The 17,704-nt window shown below is 36.3% G+C and overlaps 1 protein-coding gene across 2 annotated transcripts in view; it reads right to left on the bottom strand.

Moving 5' to 3' along the window:
• faf1.L (Fas (TNFRSF6) associated factor 1 L homeolog) overlaps positions 1-17,704 on the bottom strand; it is a 151,137-nt gene that overhangs the window by 69,062 nt on the left and 64,371 nt on the right. For both annotated transcript variants that reach the window (XM_041589257.1, NM_001091736.1), the window contains 1 exon segment: positions 8,365-8,451. In XM_041589257.1, the coding sequence (XP_041445191.1) occupies positions 8,365-8,451 (87 nt within the window).

Genomic DNA, 17,704 nt, shown 5'->3' on the forward strand with positions numbered 1-17,704 from the left:
ATGTATTTCACATCCGCCCTCCATCCATGGAAAACTGTTTGCTTTAACCATTAAAGCAGGGTTATTTTTTTTATTGCTATACGGGTATGGGACCTTTTATCCAGAATGCACGAGACATAGTTTTTTCTGGATAATGGATCTTTCCATAATTTGGATCTTCATACCTTAAGTCTACTAGAAAATCATGTAAACAATAGGCTGGCTTTGCCTACAATAAATATTAATTATATATTAGTTTGGATCAAGTACAAGTACTGTTTTAATACGACAGGAAAATGTGGGAGATGGCCTTTCCATAATTCGGAGCTTTCTGGATAACAGGTTTCTGGATAACGTATCCCACACCTGTATAGAAAGAAAAACTTTCCTGTGTTTTAGGTCCTTGACATTTAATTTGCCCAGCTACTGTGAAGGACGTGTTCTAGAAAATAGTTAATCACTTTTGTAGTAAAGATGAAATACAGTTGCCAACTTTTGAAAATTACCATCACTTGGTCTAAGCACCATACAAAAAAACAAGCTTAAAGGCCCAACCTAAAAAAAATTGATTAATATGGTTTAAGCACTTCATTCAGTAACTATTGGTAAGATAATTTAGATTCTTTTGTGAAGAAGGTCAGTTAAAAAGACCAAGGACCTATCCCGGGAAGCCCAAATGCATAGAGAAAGATAATCAAAAAAGGCAGTAGCTTTGTTAATAAGTAATTAAAGCTCAGATTCCCTTTGAACACCTGCCTGGTCTATATCCTAGGAATGAGAGGATTATTGCTTTTAAATAGAGATGCTCAGAGTCTAGGATTTGCTTTTGGATTCACTCAAAACTGAGCAATTTTGCAGAATTCGGAATCAGACGAATCAGTAGAACAGAACCAAAATCCTAAAAGCTAAGTTACTTTAGCTTGGAAGCTCTGAAAAAACACAATTGCTGCCTTTTTCACTAAAAATGTAAATATGTAAATTAGGGTTCTGCATCTGTTCTGGCAAATCTTATGGATACCATGTTCCATACATAGCTTTATGCAGACATCTTTAGTCAAGACATTTGGGTTAACATCTAATAGCTTTGGTTGGACTCTCCCACTTTACTATTGGTTCAGAGTGCATCACCAGGTAAGTTGCCCATACTCTTAAACTACGGAATTGTTATATTCAAATGAAGGGTCTGGAGCATGCACATCAGACCATATAATGAAAGGAGTAATCACAGTACTAATGTCTGCCTAATCTAAGTATTTTTTTTATATTTTGATATTTGAATAGTTAATGTCCAATACCCTAACTTTTAGAATGTTATTCCCCTTCTTCAAGAATGGAGCCTTTCGGGTTTCTTTTGGGATAAGCTAAAAGCTAAAACTCAGATCTAAGAGGAAATACGAGGATTAAGTTATCAGTAAAAATACATTTAAATGTTCTTAAACAATTTAACTGTGCTGGATAATTAAAGCACATGCTACAATAACGTTGAAAAGCAAGCCTGGAAAATAATTGGAAAATAGCATTAGAGTCGCAAATGTTCCTTTCTGAGAAAGAGTTGGTAACAAAAAAGTGATAGATCTAAGGGGATTAAAGTAAACATCTTGTTTAATTAGACCAAGAATATTAATTCACAGTGTTAAAATTATTCTTGCACTAAACAAACCAAAAAGTGCCCTTGTTAATGTGTAAAATGAGATTTCTGGGGGCCTCTCCTCTGTGTGAATCGCAGCTCTACTCTCACAATCTGAGACTATTCTTTAAGTATGACATTCCCTTGAGGAAATGTGTTACTGACAATTCTTACAGAGCAAGCAATTTCACAGAAAATTCTGCAAGGAGAATATATTGTCATCTCCAAGGGGAAATAAAATCACAATTATTCTTTTTAAATGATGTTCAATGAATAACTTTTCCTGTTTAGTGTTGCAGGTTATCCCATTCTAGAAAGAATGGTCGCTGCCTTGGGTTTATATACCCCGGTTTGGGTGGTAAATTGAACATTTTCTAATTGGACTAGTGTTCTGTACTTAGTAATTTGTTTTAAACTTGTTTATTAATGACCTGGAGGTGGGCATTGAAAGTACTGTTTTTATTTTTGCTGATGATACTAAATTGTGCAGAATTATAAGTTCTATGAAGGATGCTGCCACTTTGCAGAGAGATTTGCCTAAATTGTAGAAACTGAGCAGCAAATTTTCAAATGAGGTTCAATGTTGATAAATACAAGACTAGGGGAGATTGTGGATGCACACCTAAGGCCAATTTCAAAAAGTTTAAAGCCCTGTCTAAATGATTCAAGTACATACACACCTTCACATTTCACTTACACATGTATACACACTATTGTGCAACTGCACATATCATTCTACTTTGTTTTTAATTACAACACCTGACTTCTACTTTTCTAAAATGGGCGTTGGTTAAGGCAGTCTCTCCCTCTTAAAAGCCGCTTAGCAGTTGGCGGGGGAGGATTTAGCACAGAGTTTGAAACCAAAGCACTGGAGATGTTTACATAAAGAATTGTTACTACACAGAGAGGTAATGTTCCTTTTTTACTATGACTAAAGATAAATAAGTTAGGGACCACCATGTGGGGTTTTACCTTGACGTGGTATGGTGGCTTATCAATATTATGATCATAACTTTGTAACAAAAAAAACCCTGTTTCAAAATTACATGCACTTGCATATTTACTTGAATCATTTAGACAGGGCTTTAAACTTTTTGAAATTGGCCTTAGGTGTGCATCCACAATCTCCCCTAGTCTTGTATTTGCCAGGAGCTTTGGCTAAGCTCATGTGGTTATTGCACCCTCATACCCCCCCTTTTTACTTTTGGTGGTCCCCCTCACTTGTTGTGTCTTGGTTTGTGCAATCTGTCTCCTTTAAAAGCCATAGATGCTAGCGGCATGGGAGGATCTAGCCGTGAAAAAACCAACGTCCCATTAGACACTTCTCTATGTACACACACTTATTGTGTCTTTCATTTATTTCTCTTTTACACCCTTTCATTCTATGCTTACTTTCATACATACTCCCAAACACACATACACTTTCCCTTACCACTACCATACACACCTTCACATTTCACTTACACATGTATACACACTATTGTGCAACTGCACATATCACTCTACTTTGTTTTTAATTACAACACCTGACTTCTACTTTTCTAAAATGGGCGTTGGTTAAGGCAGTCTCTCCCTCTTAAAAGCCGCTTAGCAGTTGGCGGGGGAGGATTTAGCACAGAGTTTGAAACCAAAGCACTGGAGATGTTTACATAAAGAATTGTTACTACAGAGAGAGGTAATGTTCCTTTTTTACTATGACTAAAGATAAATAAGTTAGGGACCACCATGTGGGGTTTTACCTTGACGTGGTATGGTGGCTTATCAATATTATGATCATAACTTTGTAACAAAAAAAAACCCCTGTTTCAAAATTACATGCACTTGCATATTTACTTGAATCATTTAGACAGGGCTTTAAACTTTTTGAAATTGGCCTTAGGTGTGCATCCACAATCTCCCCTAGTCTTGTATTTGCCAGGAGCTTTGGCTAAGCTCATGTGGTTATTGCACCCTCATACCCCCCCCTTTTTACTTTTGGTGGTCCCCCTCACTTGTTGTGCCTTGGTTTGTGCAATCTGTCTCCTTTAAAAGCCATAGATGCTAGCGGCATGGGAGGATCTAGCCGTGAAAAAACCAACGTCCCATTAGACACTTCTCTATGTACACACTTATTGTGTCTTTCATTTATTTCTCTTTTACACCCTTTCATTCTATGCTTACTTTCATACATACTCCCAAACACACATACACTTTCCCTTACCACTACCATACACACCTTCAAATTTCACTTACACATGTATACACACTATTGTGCAACTGCACATATCACTCTACTTTGTTTTTAATTACAACACCTGACTTCTACTTTTCTAAAATGGGCGTTGGTTAAGGCAGTCTCTCCCTCTTAAAAGCCGCTTAGCAGTTGGCGGGGGAGGATTTAGCACAGAGTTTGAAACCAAAGCACTGGAGATGTTTACATAAAGAATTGTTACTACACAGAGAGGTAATGTTCCTTTTTTACTATGACTAAAGATAAATAAGTTAGGGACCACCATGTGGGGTTTTACCTTGACGTGGTATGGTGGCTTATCAATATTATGATCATAACTTTGTAACAAAAAAAACCCTGTTTCAAAATTACATGCACTTGCATATTTACTTGAATCATTTAGACAGGGCTTTAAACTTTTTGAAATTGGCCTTAGGTGTGCATCCACAATCTCCCCTACCAATGTTGATAAATGCAAGGTTATGTACTTTGAAGAAATAACAAATGCAAGTTATACACTAAATAGTAGCATGTCGGGGGAATCCTTTATTGAGAGCGATTTAGGGATTTTTGTGGCTAGCTCTAGGATGTGGCTAACGCAAATAAAGTAACATCTTAAATTTAAACAAAACTCAGGGATGAAAACATTTTCCTTAAAAATCCTTAAATCCTTGAATATTGAGTTAGAGAGAGTGCAGAGACGTGAAACAAGGCAGGTAAACGGGACGGATGATTTAAACTATAAGGAATGGCTGTAAAAGTTGGGGTTGTCTGCTCTGGAAAAAAGGCACTTGCAAGGGGACATGGTTACTCTTTACAAGTACATTATAGACATATAGTGGGGGATCTTTCACTTACAAAATATCAAAGAATCAGAGGCCACCATTTTTAGCTTGAGGAACTGAAGTTCATTTGAAGCAGCAAAAGGGTTTTATGCACCAGGGGTCATTTGGAAGGGTTGGACTTGAAGAAAATTTGTCTTTTTTAAAATCATATTAACTATGTATCTATGTAACACTTTTCATATAATTATTCCAAAACCAATTATATTATTTTGAGCCATTTAGCCAAGTCTGGGGACCCAGCTTGATACATTTAAGTATCTAGGAAATCCTGAGAAATCCTTTGGGATAGCAAGGCAAAACGGTCACACTAGCTAAATTGCCAAATGCTTGAAGAAACTACGACCAGAAGTTTACATGCACTGCCATGACTTTAGCACATTTAGGTCAGTAGTTTGCTGTTTTAGCTAAAGAATATGTTTGCACCATGTGCAAGAAAAGTCTAATGCTGGAAACATCTATTTTCTCAGTTCTGTTGTTCCCTGCTGTCAAATGACAGAAACACAGAGAAAATCATTTTTAACTAGAATGAGCCACAGTTCCAAGTGTTGATGCAACTGAGGCTGGTAATTTGCTAACTGCGCAAGATTCATGTAGGGAGCCAGGATCTGTCCTTCACTGGATGCAAGTTCCATTAATTGGTATAAGAAAATGAAGTGAGTTACTTTACAACAATAATTCCCGTGGTTACCTGTATAAACCAAGTCTCATTTATAGCAAGAATGATAGCTTAGCCCATGATACATGAAAGTATATGCCACAGTATAAACAAAGTCTCATTTATAGCAAGAATGATAGTTTAGCCCATAATACGTGAAAGTGCAATACGATATAAGCTTCAAGGGGAAATCTGCCACAAAAAACATTACGGACTTACAAGCACAATGCCTTGATAGACTTTAGAAATGTAGTATTTTACTTTCTGACAATCATAAAATGGATTTATATATAAGGGCTGTTAATTAAATATGGTTTAGAAGAGATTTGCAATATTTAGGAGAACAGTTTCTGCTATTTAGTGGTTAAAATGCAGATTTTTTTATATGTACAAGTTTGCATTTAATGCTGTTGACCAGTCCCTTGATCAACTTTGCACTGTGAGTTTATTTCAGTGTCCTTCCAGTTTCTCACTTGCTTCCAAAAAGACAATCAATCCTTTTGAAAGCATGTCATGCATCTGCTAGTGCATGGGAAAAGCATAAGAAAACTTCGCAGCTCTCTGTAAAAAACACCTATTTTGCATCTTAAGATAAAGGGTTCTTTTATTAGACATGACCTCACATTCTCTGGAAAGATCCACTGGAAAATAAGGCAAAAAAGCATTCAAAGTGTATTCCCTTATATATTTATATATAGTTATCATAGCCACTTTTAAGTGCACATTACAGCCCTAACTTTGTTGGCCATTCCTCATAAATGAGACCTTCTGGTAACCACTACCAGCTTAGTTGCTCTTCTCTGGATAGTCTGTATTTTAGTACTGTTCCTATTATATGGGGCCATACCAGTGATTTGTGAAGGGACAGAACTACCATCAAGTCCCATAATTATACAGTATATGTTATATACAAGAGAAAACATTGCCATCCATTCCTTCTGCTGACCGGCACTACTTGCCACATTAATAGTTTATTAACCACAAGTAACCCTAGTACATTTTCAATAAAGGGTTTCACTAACTTAGTACCATTAAGGGTATAAGTGGACTGTATGTTCTTAAATCCGAAATAAATAACCTTACATTTATCAACACTGAATCTCATCTGTCGCTAAGATGCCCACATTGCCAGTTTGTATAAATAACCAAGGAAAAATTACCTATCCTTAATGGATTCAATAGTCTTACGCAGTTTTAAGTCACTAGCAAATTGAGATCCGCTGCATTCAATGTGAGCTTCCAAGTCACTGATGAACATATTAAAAGTGGGCCCAATGCACAAGCTTGTAACATACCACTTACAGCCTAAGTCAAATTATAGAATGAATCCTTGAAAACACACAATCTTTTAACTAGTTCTCTATCCATATACACACAACATTGCCAGTATTTAGAGACCTTAGTTTAGAAAGTCTATGTAGCTCTGTATTGAAAGCTTTGGTAAAGTTCAAACAGATCACACCAAACTTACTGTCCAAATTCCTATTGCCTATATCATAAAATGCACGTAAATTTGTTTGACATGATCTGTCCTTTATAAAGAAATGCTGATGTTTGTAAAGATGTTTGCAATGTCATTCCTGAGAACATAATCTTGAATAACAAACCTACAACAGATCCACTGCTACCAGAAGTCATATCAGAAATAGTGGCTTGGCTAAAACTGAAGTAATCTCTCTAAATATTCAGTGTATTAGTTCAGGTCCTGGGCCCTTGTTCACAACCATATTCCGTGCCAGCAACTAGCAATTGTATGAGCTCTGTAATAATACAGTGCCCTATATATGGCTACTCTATTGCATGCTGAGGAAAAGGTATATTTGCAAGTGTCCTGTAACCTAAATATTTTGCATGGAGCTTGATCTCAGCCTGCATTTTAATTACTTATATACTTGAAAACAGCATTAATGACAAATAAAGCAATACTTGTCTTGTTCTCTACTTTTGCCTTCTTGACTGCTTTTTTTTTTTTTTCAAACTTTTAGCATTTATTTGTCCTAAAAGATGCAGCTATTCATTACAACTGATGCAGAAGCTCCCCTCCCTGTAAAAAAAACCTTATATGCAATACAGAAATTATATTATATTTTATTCCTTAACAGGTTCCCAAAAGTTAATACAAAACAAAAAGCAAGTAGCCATGTGCTTCACTCCAAACAGCAGCAGTCAAGAAGATGTGCACCCTGCAACTAGCAAACCGGCAATGTGCTACATTGCTAGTGGCTACTTGCTCTGTGATTGAAAGTGCTCCTGCCCTCATTTATGAGACTACACTCTGTAAAATGACACACAGGTATGGGGTTCATTACCCGGAAACCCATTATCCAGAAAGCTCTGAATTACGGAAAGGCAACTCCCCATAGACTTTTTATCAAATAATTCATATTTTTAATATGAGGGACTGAACCTGAGTGAATTGTTACATCTTAACCTACAACATCAGTGTTAGATGAATTTGATTATATTAATGAATGTATCAGTACCTCAAATACACACATTACACACCGATAGGCCTGCTTTGGATGGTTTATACAGTTACTTGAGCTACAGAAAGCATGATTGCATTTGACCAAATAAATTCAACTTTTGTTCTTTGTTTGTTTGGATTAAGGTGGCCATAGACACACAGATCTGATCGTACGAATCGAGGATTCGTAGGATTTTCGGATCGTGTGTGGCGTGTGCCGACATCTTTCGTCCGGCGGAGATCGGTAGATTGGTCAGGTTTGATTTTGACCCGACCGATCCCGCCGGAGCCCATGGCACATCGTAATCTGATCTATGGCCATACGGTCGAACAATCAGATTACCCCCAATATAGCCATGGCATATCGGGAAAGATCTGCTCGTTTGGCAACATCACCAAACGAGCGGATCTTTGCATCTATGGCCACCTTTAAAATGTTTTTGGTTTGCCCTCTGCAAACCAAGAAAAAAAAATAAGTTAGTACCAGGCACCGAACAAACTATCATTGTGCTGGGAGTTGCATTTGGGGTTTTAGCTCCCTTTAAAACTAAAGGGATTATGAAAAATGCCCATTTCACTTACAGTATCATCTTGTGCAGATTGGGGCCAGCCTTCCCACAGCTGGTGACGTACTGGTATGCTTGTTAGGTCATATACATTTCTTTTTACCTGTAGAATAAAAGATAGTAGAGGAGATTAAACCACCTTGCCAACAAGAAATAAGACATGCGTCAAAGTACATTTCTTCCTTTATTAAAAAAAGTAGTAAAGTAGGTTAGAAAACAGCTGGCATACTTTTCTATGGGATGCATCATCATCGTCATGCTAACAGCAAAGGCACAGGTTTAGGATGGAAAGGGGTCAGTACAGTTCAGTTAAGGACATAGCCAAAATGGTCTAAATATTATATTATAATGTCTGTTGTAAAATTTCAATATGCTAATTCCTGCGGGTTATATTTATTCTCATAAAAACAGCAGATTTTTAAATGCTTGTTCCACTGTGAAATCTCTCTCCTAGCATTAGGTCTATGGCCAGATCTATAATGTAATTCACTTTACACATAGTGTTTTTTCAATAATTGAGTATAATCTTAATCCCCTTAATTATAAAAAATGTTAACAGGGAGAAATATTATTTGAACTTCAACACTTCACCACCTTAAACTTGCCAAATTGCTGTTTAGCCTATGGGGAACCTCCTATAAACTTGTGTGTGTTTGTAGTGTTTTGAGTAGTCAAAGTATTTTTTTGGAAAATCGTTTGAAACGATTTTTACTTCGAACGAAAACGGCCCTTAGTAAATGTGCCCCTAAGTGTTACCCCGGGCAAATGCCCCTAACATTTTACTTAACCCGTGGTGCAGATTTTTTAATAAATTTCATGACTTTCGTGATTTTAGAGAAAGTGAGTTTAGTTGTGGTTTCAAAACCTTTTAAAGCCACTAAAATGAGACTGTTGATAAGTAGCCCTCCAACTTTCACCTATTGATAAATACAGCTCGAAAAATCCAATTGGAACGAATAGATAACTTCATACTTTGATAAATCTGCCCCATAGTAAGAAACAGAGTGTTTGCCAACTATCAATTCAGAATATTTTTTTCAAACCCTACCAGTGGTTTATGAAACATTTCAGGGTCTTCACAACACATAACCATTTTATTGGTAAAATAATATTTTTATTTACATAATTACTTTATGTGCTCATGGATCATCCATGAAGGGTCTCCTCTCTTGCTCTCTGTTGTCCAGCTAGCATCTGGTGCTACTTTAGTTACTGACATTTGTATTACATTTCATGTCATCAAGTTAGAAACCCGCTTTCATACAGTATCTAAGAAACATGAGCAATGGAAAATCCTGGCAATTCAATATGTTTTTCTCTGTACCGCCCACACCTGTGAGACTCCTTCCTTAGTGAGCTTTTATTTCATTAGTTTCAGGCAATCCGGGTCTTGAGAGAGGGATTAACGCCAATCCCACTTCACTGAAACTAACAGCTCTCCCCTCAACTTTACTTACAGGGAAGGGGACAGTTTACCTTAATTTGTATAAATTAACAGATGCGTGTCACTATCATGGTACAAACAGACTTTTTGGAAAAGTGTCATAACAAATACCTTAGTAAATACGAATATATACAATTGTCATGATAATGTAACTAAAATACTACAGGTTTCAAAGACTATATCACTGATATACTAACAGATAACAATTGGCTTTCTCCTTTCTTTAACTTAAAATAAAACAACGTGTTTTTAATGGGGAATGTACCCAAAAGCGTTTGATGCATAATGAAAGAAAATCACGCACAGTAATTTTGCAATATAGATTAGATAGTTTCAGTGATTTTGTTAGTTATTTGGAAATTTAATTGCAACTGATAGTATTTGTTCTCTCTAGTTCTCTTCTGCTACATTGTTTTAGAAGTCAGCAATGCAGAAAATATATGCTGTTCAATAGCAATTCAAAAGCTTCAAATGATTATACACCTATTCAAATTTTTTAAATAATGTATATCGGAAAGTTGCTTGCAATTGCATGCAAAATATTCTTTGGTAGAAGACTCCATTTACCATATAGATATGCAGGAATGCATCTCTTCGAGCAGAACTTATGACGGCTGTCTTTTGAGACATTGTCCAGCACTAAAAATGTGGCCTCTTTCTCCCAATGATGATAAAAGAGTGAAAATGACCTATACAGCTTCAACTGCTGTGGGACCTTCCCATAATGGGCTGAGAAACAGAAGCTCCATACAAAATGCAGATACTTGGATTCAATTCATAAACTGATTAAAGTGTATCAAAACTTAAATGTGCCAATGTAAATCAATCCAGAATGCAATAGACAAGAAATTCTATATGTTTTTAAAAATGCTGTATAAAAACAAATAATACCAGAATGATTCTATGTTTAGTTGTAATAATCTTCTGAATATGAAATATGGCTGCTCAGTTGACATTTATTTTTGGCAAAGTTGAAACACATGGCTGCATGCCCTAAACATAGCCAGAATCTGCCTCAAACATTCAAAAACATATTTCCTCAAGGGTTTACAACAAAAGAGCATTCTGTTCTGAAAATGTTTAAACACATGAAGATGCATTGTTTTTTTGGCAGCAACAGTGTTAACATAACGGTACAAAACCCAAGATTCTTTGCATTCCTTTCAGCTCTAATACACTGCCCTCTGCATTATGAAATGAACAGTGTTTGCCTCGTCTATTAACCTATCGGCAACTGCACTCATTTCAATAACATTCCAAGGCTATCGAGTGTTTGAAAGGCCTCTTCTTGTTATAGTGTTATGTTGGTATAAAGCACAATGCCAGACCAATGTGCTACACAAAGGTGATCAAAGGTTCAGTTGTGTTCACCAATGCACAATGATTCTTCTGGTTCATTCTAGCAGAGTGACCTCTGCTTAACAACTTATCTCTAAAAAAACTAGTTATCACAGGCAGCCCCTGCTGTGAGCCTGACATCTACAATATATTAGGTAATGTTTGATTAAAGCAGCTCATGAGGATGACTAGCTTGTTTTGAGGAAGGGCCGCACTGTCTAATTCCAAATTTAATTCATTCAATTCTATTCCATAACATTCCAAGAATTTTGCACTCTTCAGAGGACTGGGCATTAGGCAACATAGCTGCAATGTTACTATTTTATTGCTTTAAACATATTCTAGGCGTGTGGTGGTTTCAAGCTCGCAATTAGTATTCAATTGTCACACCCTACCTAAGAATAAAAAATCATTAAACTGACCTATGGGGTTTACTTAAAGGGTAGAACTGATGTATTTTTATGCATTTTAACCTTTTTCTAAGAAACTACCCAATTATAAAAGCATCCAAATGAACCTCATATTGACAAAAAGTAAAACAGTAGTATGGAAATGGATGAATAAGATATGGAAATGGACGAATAAGTTTGACTTGACAATGAAATTAAAAAAAAAATTGGGGAGTCCCATTGGAAATCATAGGGTTACCAGTTCAGAATCACATTTCAGTGACATTTATGTGTGAAAGTTTAACTCTAGAAGACACAATATTTCACAAAAATGCCAGATCTTCTGATTTTCATGGGCATGTCAAGCCAGAACTAAAAATGTGCCGAATAAAAGAAAACATAATAAGCAACTTTCTAATATGCATTTATTAGAAATATGCAGTGCTTTTAAAAAGTTACAGTGAAACTCAATTTTACATCCCCTGATTTTAAGTTTTCCCTCATTTTATATTGTTGTTTTGTGGTCCCACCTATATATTATGAATAATACATTTCCCTGATTTTACATTCACTGGATTATACAGCATTGTTTTCTTAACCCCTGAAAAACATAAATTGGGGGTTCTACTGTATTTGCATATACAAACTCCTGGATGTTACTTTTGAAACAAAGTTTCAAAAATGTGTGTACCCAAGAAAAGACTGTTAATCAGCTGGCTTGTCTTACATTGATACAAAAGTCGCCAGGGCAAAGAATAAAAAGGAACAAACACTTCAATAGCATTACATATACAAATAACCATATAAAATGTGCAATGAATGTATATTGGGATGCAATCTTTTTAGCATTATGCAACTTTTCCAGTCTTTTGTTGAATCTGCCCCAACTTTTGCTATGCTTTGCTGGCATCAAATTATAAATGAACATTTTTTTTCTTTTTTTTTTAGAAAACAATAGCATTTCTTAGTTTCAGCATTTAATGTGTTGTCTTTGTACCTCTTGCACTTAAATATAGGGTTTAAATGATTTGTAAATAATCTGATTCTCTTTTTATTTCTATTTTACAGTGTCCTGACTTTTTTTTAAACCAGGGTTGCAAGTTAATGTATTCCTCTGCATTGATGTATCTGAGTGAATCAACTAGAAGTCTATTGAGGAAATGTAATAAAAGGAGTATAGTGTGCTTCTATTGTAAGTGTAACAAATCAGTAGGTAGCATTTACTGGTCACCTGTTAAAAAACAAACAACGTATTTGTTGCTATGGGTTACTGCACCTAGGCAAACTTAATGCCTATAAAATATTACTAGTTCATACAAAAAGTTTATCAGACTCTAACATGGTCCAGTCCAAATGTGGTAAATAAATTATATATCACAGTGTATGCTTTGTTTTGCACTTTTTATTTTATATATGTGGTACAGACATGTTACACTGCAATTATTAACATAATTACAATGTATGGTCGCACAACAGACACAATATGGTCAGGTGATGGTAAAAAAATGGCATCCGACTGGATTTTATATTGGAGCATCTGAAGGCTAACAAACTGCAAATTCAGAGTAAAAGAACTTGGAAGAGGCCTTGCTGAATTGAAGAAATATGCCCAAGATGCCTTCATTCAAACATGACATGTGGTTTACATTGTAAGTGCTCATTCACTTCTGTCTAATACAGCTACGTTACATAGCCAAAAAGTGTAAAAAGGAGAAAACCAAGCTAAGGCATAGATAAATGGCATACATACATGTATTTACATACAATAATAAAACCTGGATGAAAAGTTTTAAATTCTGCAATAGGATTTTTCCTTTTGTACTTGACCCTAAATTCTTCATTGCTACTGCAAGAAGGGGGATAGGAGCAATGAGACCCTCTTTATTCACAGAGGTTTAAGTAATAATAATTAGATACTCAAGTGATTCCATCTGACTTTGGAAAGTTTTCATCATGCCCCTCAGTGAGCAAATATGTGTCCTAAATGAGCCTACTTATTATCCATGCACTAGATGATTACATAGTAGACTATCAATTTGGTCTAATCATGCTCCCAAGTAAAAAAAAAATCACCAATAACTGAATAATTGAAAGTTATTAATAACCTGAATAGATAATGGGAAATGGCACTCCAACAAAAAATTTCGATTTATGACTGATTAATTATTTACAGGGCCTGCATAATTAGTCACCCTGATGTATATCATTTCTGTTTATGTTTAATTCAGTAGTAGTAGAGTAGAGAGTGCAAGTTTGGTAACCAGCTACAAAAGAAACATAACAGAAGTTGGTGCAATATCAACCATCTGCCCTTCCCCCCAACAGCCTAACAACAAAACAACGCGAAGGTAACCAGATAGCAGCTCCCTGGTAGATCTAAGAACAGCATTAAATAGTAAAATACAGGTCCCACTGCGACACATTCAGTTACATTGAGCAGGAGAAACAACATCCTGCAAAAAAGCAGTTCCATCCTGAAGTGTTGGCTCTTTCTGAAAACACATGACCAGGCAAAATTACCTAAGATGGCTGCCTACACACCAACAACTAAAAAAATACACTTGTTGGTTTAGGAACAAAAATTTATATTGTAGAGTGAATTATTTGCAGTGTAAACAGTGTAATTTAGAAATAAAAACTACACCATAAGAATCTTTTTTAGGAATGGATAACCTAAGCTACAATAAAAGGCTGGGGTTGTTCCTCCCCTTTTCCCTTCACTGTGCAAGTGATGACATACACTGAGACTGGAGGCAGAAAGATTGAGCCTGCAGAATAGAAAGGGTTCCTTTACTTTAAGTTATGATATTGTCTACCATATCATAGTCTGGATGCCTTTTTAGCATTACTAGCAGAAAATCGTATAAATATGCACATTAAAAGAAGAATCATAAGTACCGGTAAGCAATACAATCTCCTTATTTTCCCCCTGAGGCTACAATGGCAAATGTCCTGGTTTGAGTTTGCCTTCCTCTGGCTCCCTTTGCATTGTATTAGAAAAACTGAACACAACATACTGTATCTTTCTTTTAATTTTTCATCCCTAGCTACTAGGCATCAAAGCTGTCAAAGTCTTTGGTACTTGTATACACATTTAATCCATTCTAGACAACTGTACCCACTGCACAGAGAAGAGAATATGCATTTGTACCCCCAAGCTGCCATGGGTATATCTTGGTCTGAGAGCACTGTGCATGTGTAAAAGCTGCAGGAAGACATTTAATGGTGCTAATCAAAACAAGGATAATTCTAAAGAAAAACAGTGAAGCACATCTTACATCCCTGTGGTTATCCATAAATATTTATGTTGTAGAATAATACACAGAATCCGATTTCTGATTGTGGTAAAATAGAGAAAAGCAGTAAGTCACATGATTTATTTTGAATGATCCAAAACACCTTTTTTTTTTTTAATTGGCCAGACACAAAGCTCTGATATGAAATCCTCAATCCAGACTGTGACCAGACTTGCCAGAAAAGACAATCCAGGGGTGTGCAAGAAAAGACCTAGACAAACAACAATTACTGATTTCTACAGATATAAAAATACATGTTTAAATGCAATTAAGTCACAAATAAACATTAACATGCCTGCCAAGAATCTGGCAAATAGTGGGCCTGAAAAATATCAGGGAAAAGGGATTTAGAATAAATCATCAGATACATTAATGGCCAGAAAGCCGATAACATGCAGCAGAACACAGTGTGCATATCCATTGGCTCCACCTATAATACTACTAACATAATCTATCCCCATTAAACAGTTTGTTAGTTGTCTACTACTCGTTTCACCCTGTGTAGGAAATCCTCCATTTAGGACAAAGGATGCCTGCCATGTTTAAGGAGCCTGTTTAATCTCTTTCTTAGTTCGTTTCCAATTATCCATAAGCTGTTAAGGGATGTCCAGTTAGACAAAGAAGGCAGATCTGGAACTTTAAGAAACCGTTACAGAACATGGACTTTTGGTTCTTGCCTTACTCACTGTACAAACCTCTTCATTATTCCAAGGCCTCCGTTTAATCTGTCATTAAGAGCTGGTGACCCAGAACTAAACGTAAAGCAGATCCTTCCTTCCTCCCATGCCCAGATTCACATGCTTCTCTAGTTGGTGATGCCCTGAAGCATTAGCGGCTCAATGGGGTTCCTCTAATCTCAGCACTGCTCTGTGTATGTGCATTGAGACCAAGAAATTCAGGTTTTACATCTTTAACTAGAGATCCTCCTTCCCCTTAAGGGAGACAAAGAGAAGGAAAGCAAGGGAAATGGGTATATGAATGTACCAGACATTCAGAAATGTCTGCTTGTTAGCTGACTGCAGTGCATTGCAATGTGGCAGCCCTTGTGTCAGTGCATTTCCGGTCAGCTGGAGGTAAGGCGTGCAACTCTTCACTATATACAAACTTTTGTTTGAAGTAAAATTACAGAGAAAAAGCAAAACAGCTCTGACTACAATCCTTTAATAGTACCACCATGCCTTTATTTTTCCTTTCTTTTACAGCAGTTTTGTCATGTTTTAGCACAGAGATTGTTTATAACCGTTTGTGAGGCCAAATGGGGGTATCCACAAAATTATATCTTGCATAATAAAAGAACATGTCAACTTCCCAATCATCATTAACTACAGATCTAGAATAGTTTTGAAGTGATCTGTGAATGCAATTCGCCAAGCTATAATTTTAATGGGGGTCACCACTTTTTTTTTCATAATGATGTTAGTGGTTTTAAAGTTATTTGTAAATGCAAACTAAAAACAAGGTAGCAGAAGGTAGTTCTCCTCCATGTCTGTTAATCTGCTAGCTTCTGCAATATTGTTACAGGAATCAGAACGGAAAGCATACAGATAAAAACAATCATAAAGACTGTGTGACATTTACAAATACATTTAGATCAATGAAACATTTTCAGTGCCTCCAGTGGTATCCCAGTACAGACATTATCCAGAATGCTTGGGGCTTGCGATTTTTCACATAAGGGATCTTTGTGAAGCACCATGCCTTAAGGCTACTAAAATATTTAAATATTAAAATCCCAAGAGGATTTGTTATGAACAAGAACTGATGCTAGCTTTAATTAACATCAAGTACAAAGTACTGTTATGATTACAAAAAATGTTTACAATTTAAAAAAAAATGAGATTCTCGTACCTTTACAAGTATCTCTTTGGATTTCAGTTTACCCTTTTGCTCTACCAAAACTAAGCGCCCGTGGGAAAATGGAATATTACACTTTCTACTACAGCTTGACAGATTTTTTTTTTACAGATATTTAAAATGCATTCCAGTGTAACTTTATAGCAACAAATCTACATGGAATCCATCATGGAAATAAATATGTTTTCATAGATGTACAATGATCTATGCAAAACATAGGACAAACTACCCAGAAAATGTTACTTGACTAAACTGTATCGGATGAGGTTTTCACAGGTTTGAAAAAGTGGATCAAGCAGCACTCATTAGAGCTAGAAACTGGCCATGAAGAATTTGGCTGGAATGAGGGCTGGATGTTTTGAAGAACAATGGAGACTGGTGCCACTGTTTTCTTTAACATTAAAGTGAAGGGACAAGTTAGTGAAATGCAAATGAATATGCAAATGATATGCCTTTCTAAACAGAAATCAACACAAGAGCTTTCCATCTTCACAACGCTAAGCACACTGATCTGTGAGTGATGTGCCCGACTAGAGCCGCACTGCTTTAGGGAGCTGACCCTGATCAGGGGATGTCTCTTTTAGCAATATAAGGTTTACTTAAGCTATCAAGGCCCTATAGGGAACAGCTGCACTGGGACAAGTTAAAGCACATTTCATCCTGGTGGCTTTTAATCCTGAGCCTGGTACCATAAGCATGGAAGAGTAAGTGTCAAGACTAAACAATAGTGGCTTTACTGAGAACAGATGCTTTTTTTCCTTGCAGCTGTAAAAACTTGCAAAAATCCGGGAGTATAGTGTCTGGTCACGGAACATGCACAAATCCCGGCATATGATTTCCCACTCACAATAAACGATTGCAAAGAAGACTCATATGTTTCTCTTAAACAATTACAGGGATTTCTACCCTGGGACTGTGGAAACATGCAGTTCTATAAGAAGGCAGCATCACTTGGCAACATGATCAGCGTTACATGTTACTGGGAGCTGTTTGAGAGCTCTAATATTACTGTAACATCTTCAGAGCAAAACGATC

This window comes from Xenopus laevis, chromosome 4L (assembly GCF_017654675.1).
Source record: "Xenopus laevis strain J_2021 chromosome 4L, Xenopus_laevis_v10.1, whole genome shotgun sequence".
In the NCBI taxonomy this organism is placed as follows: Eukaryota; Metazoa; Chordata; class Amphibia; order Anura; family Pipidae; genus Xenopus; species Xenopus laevis.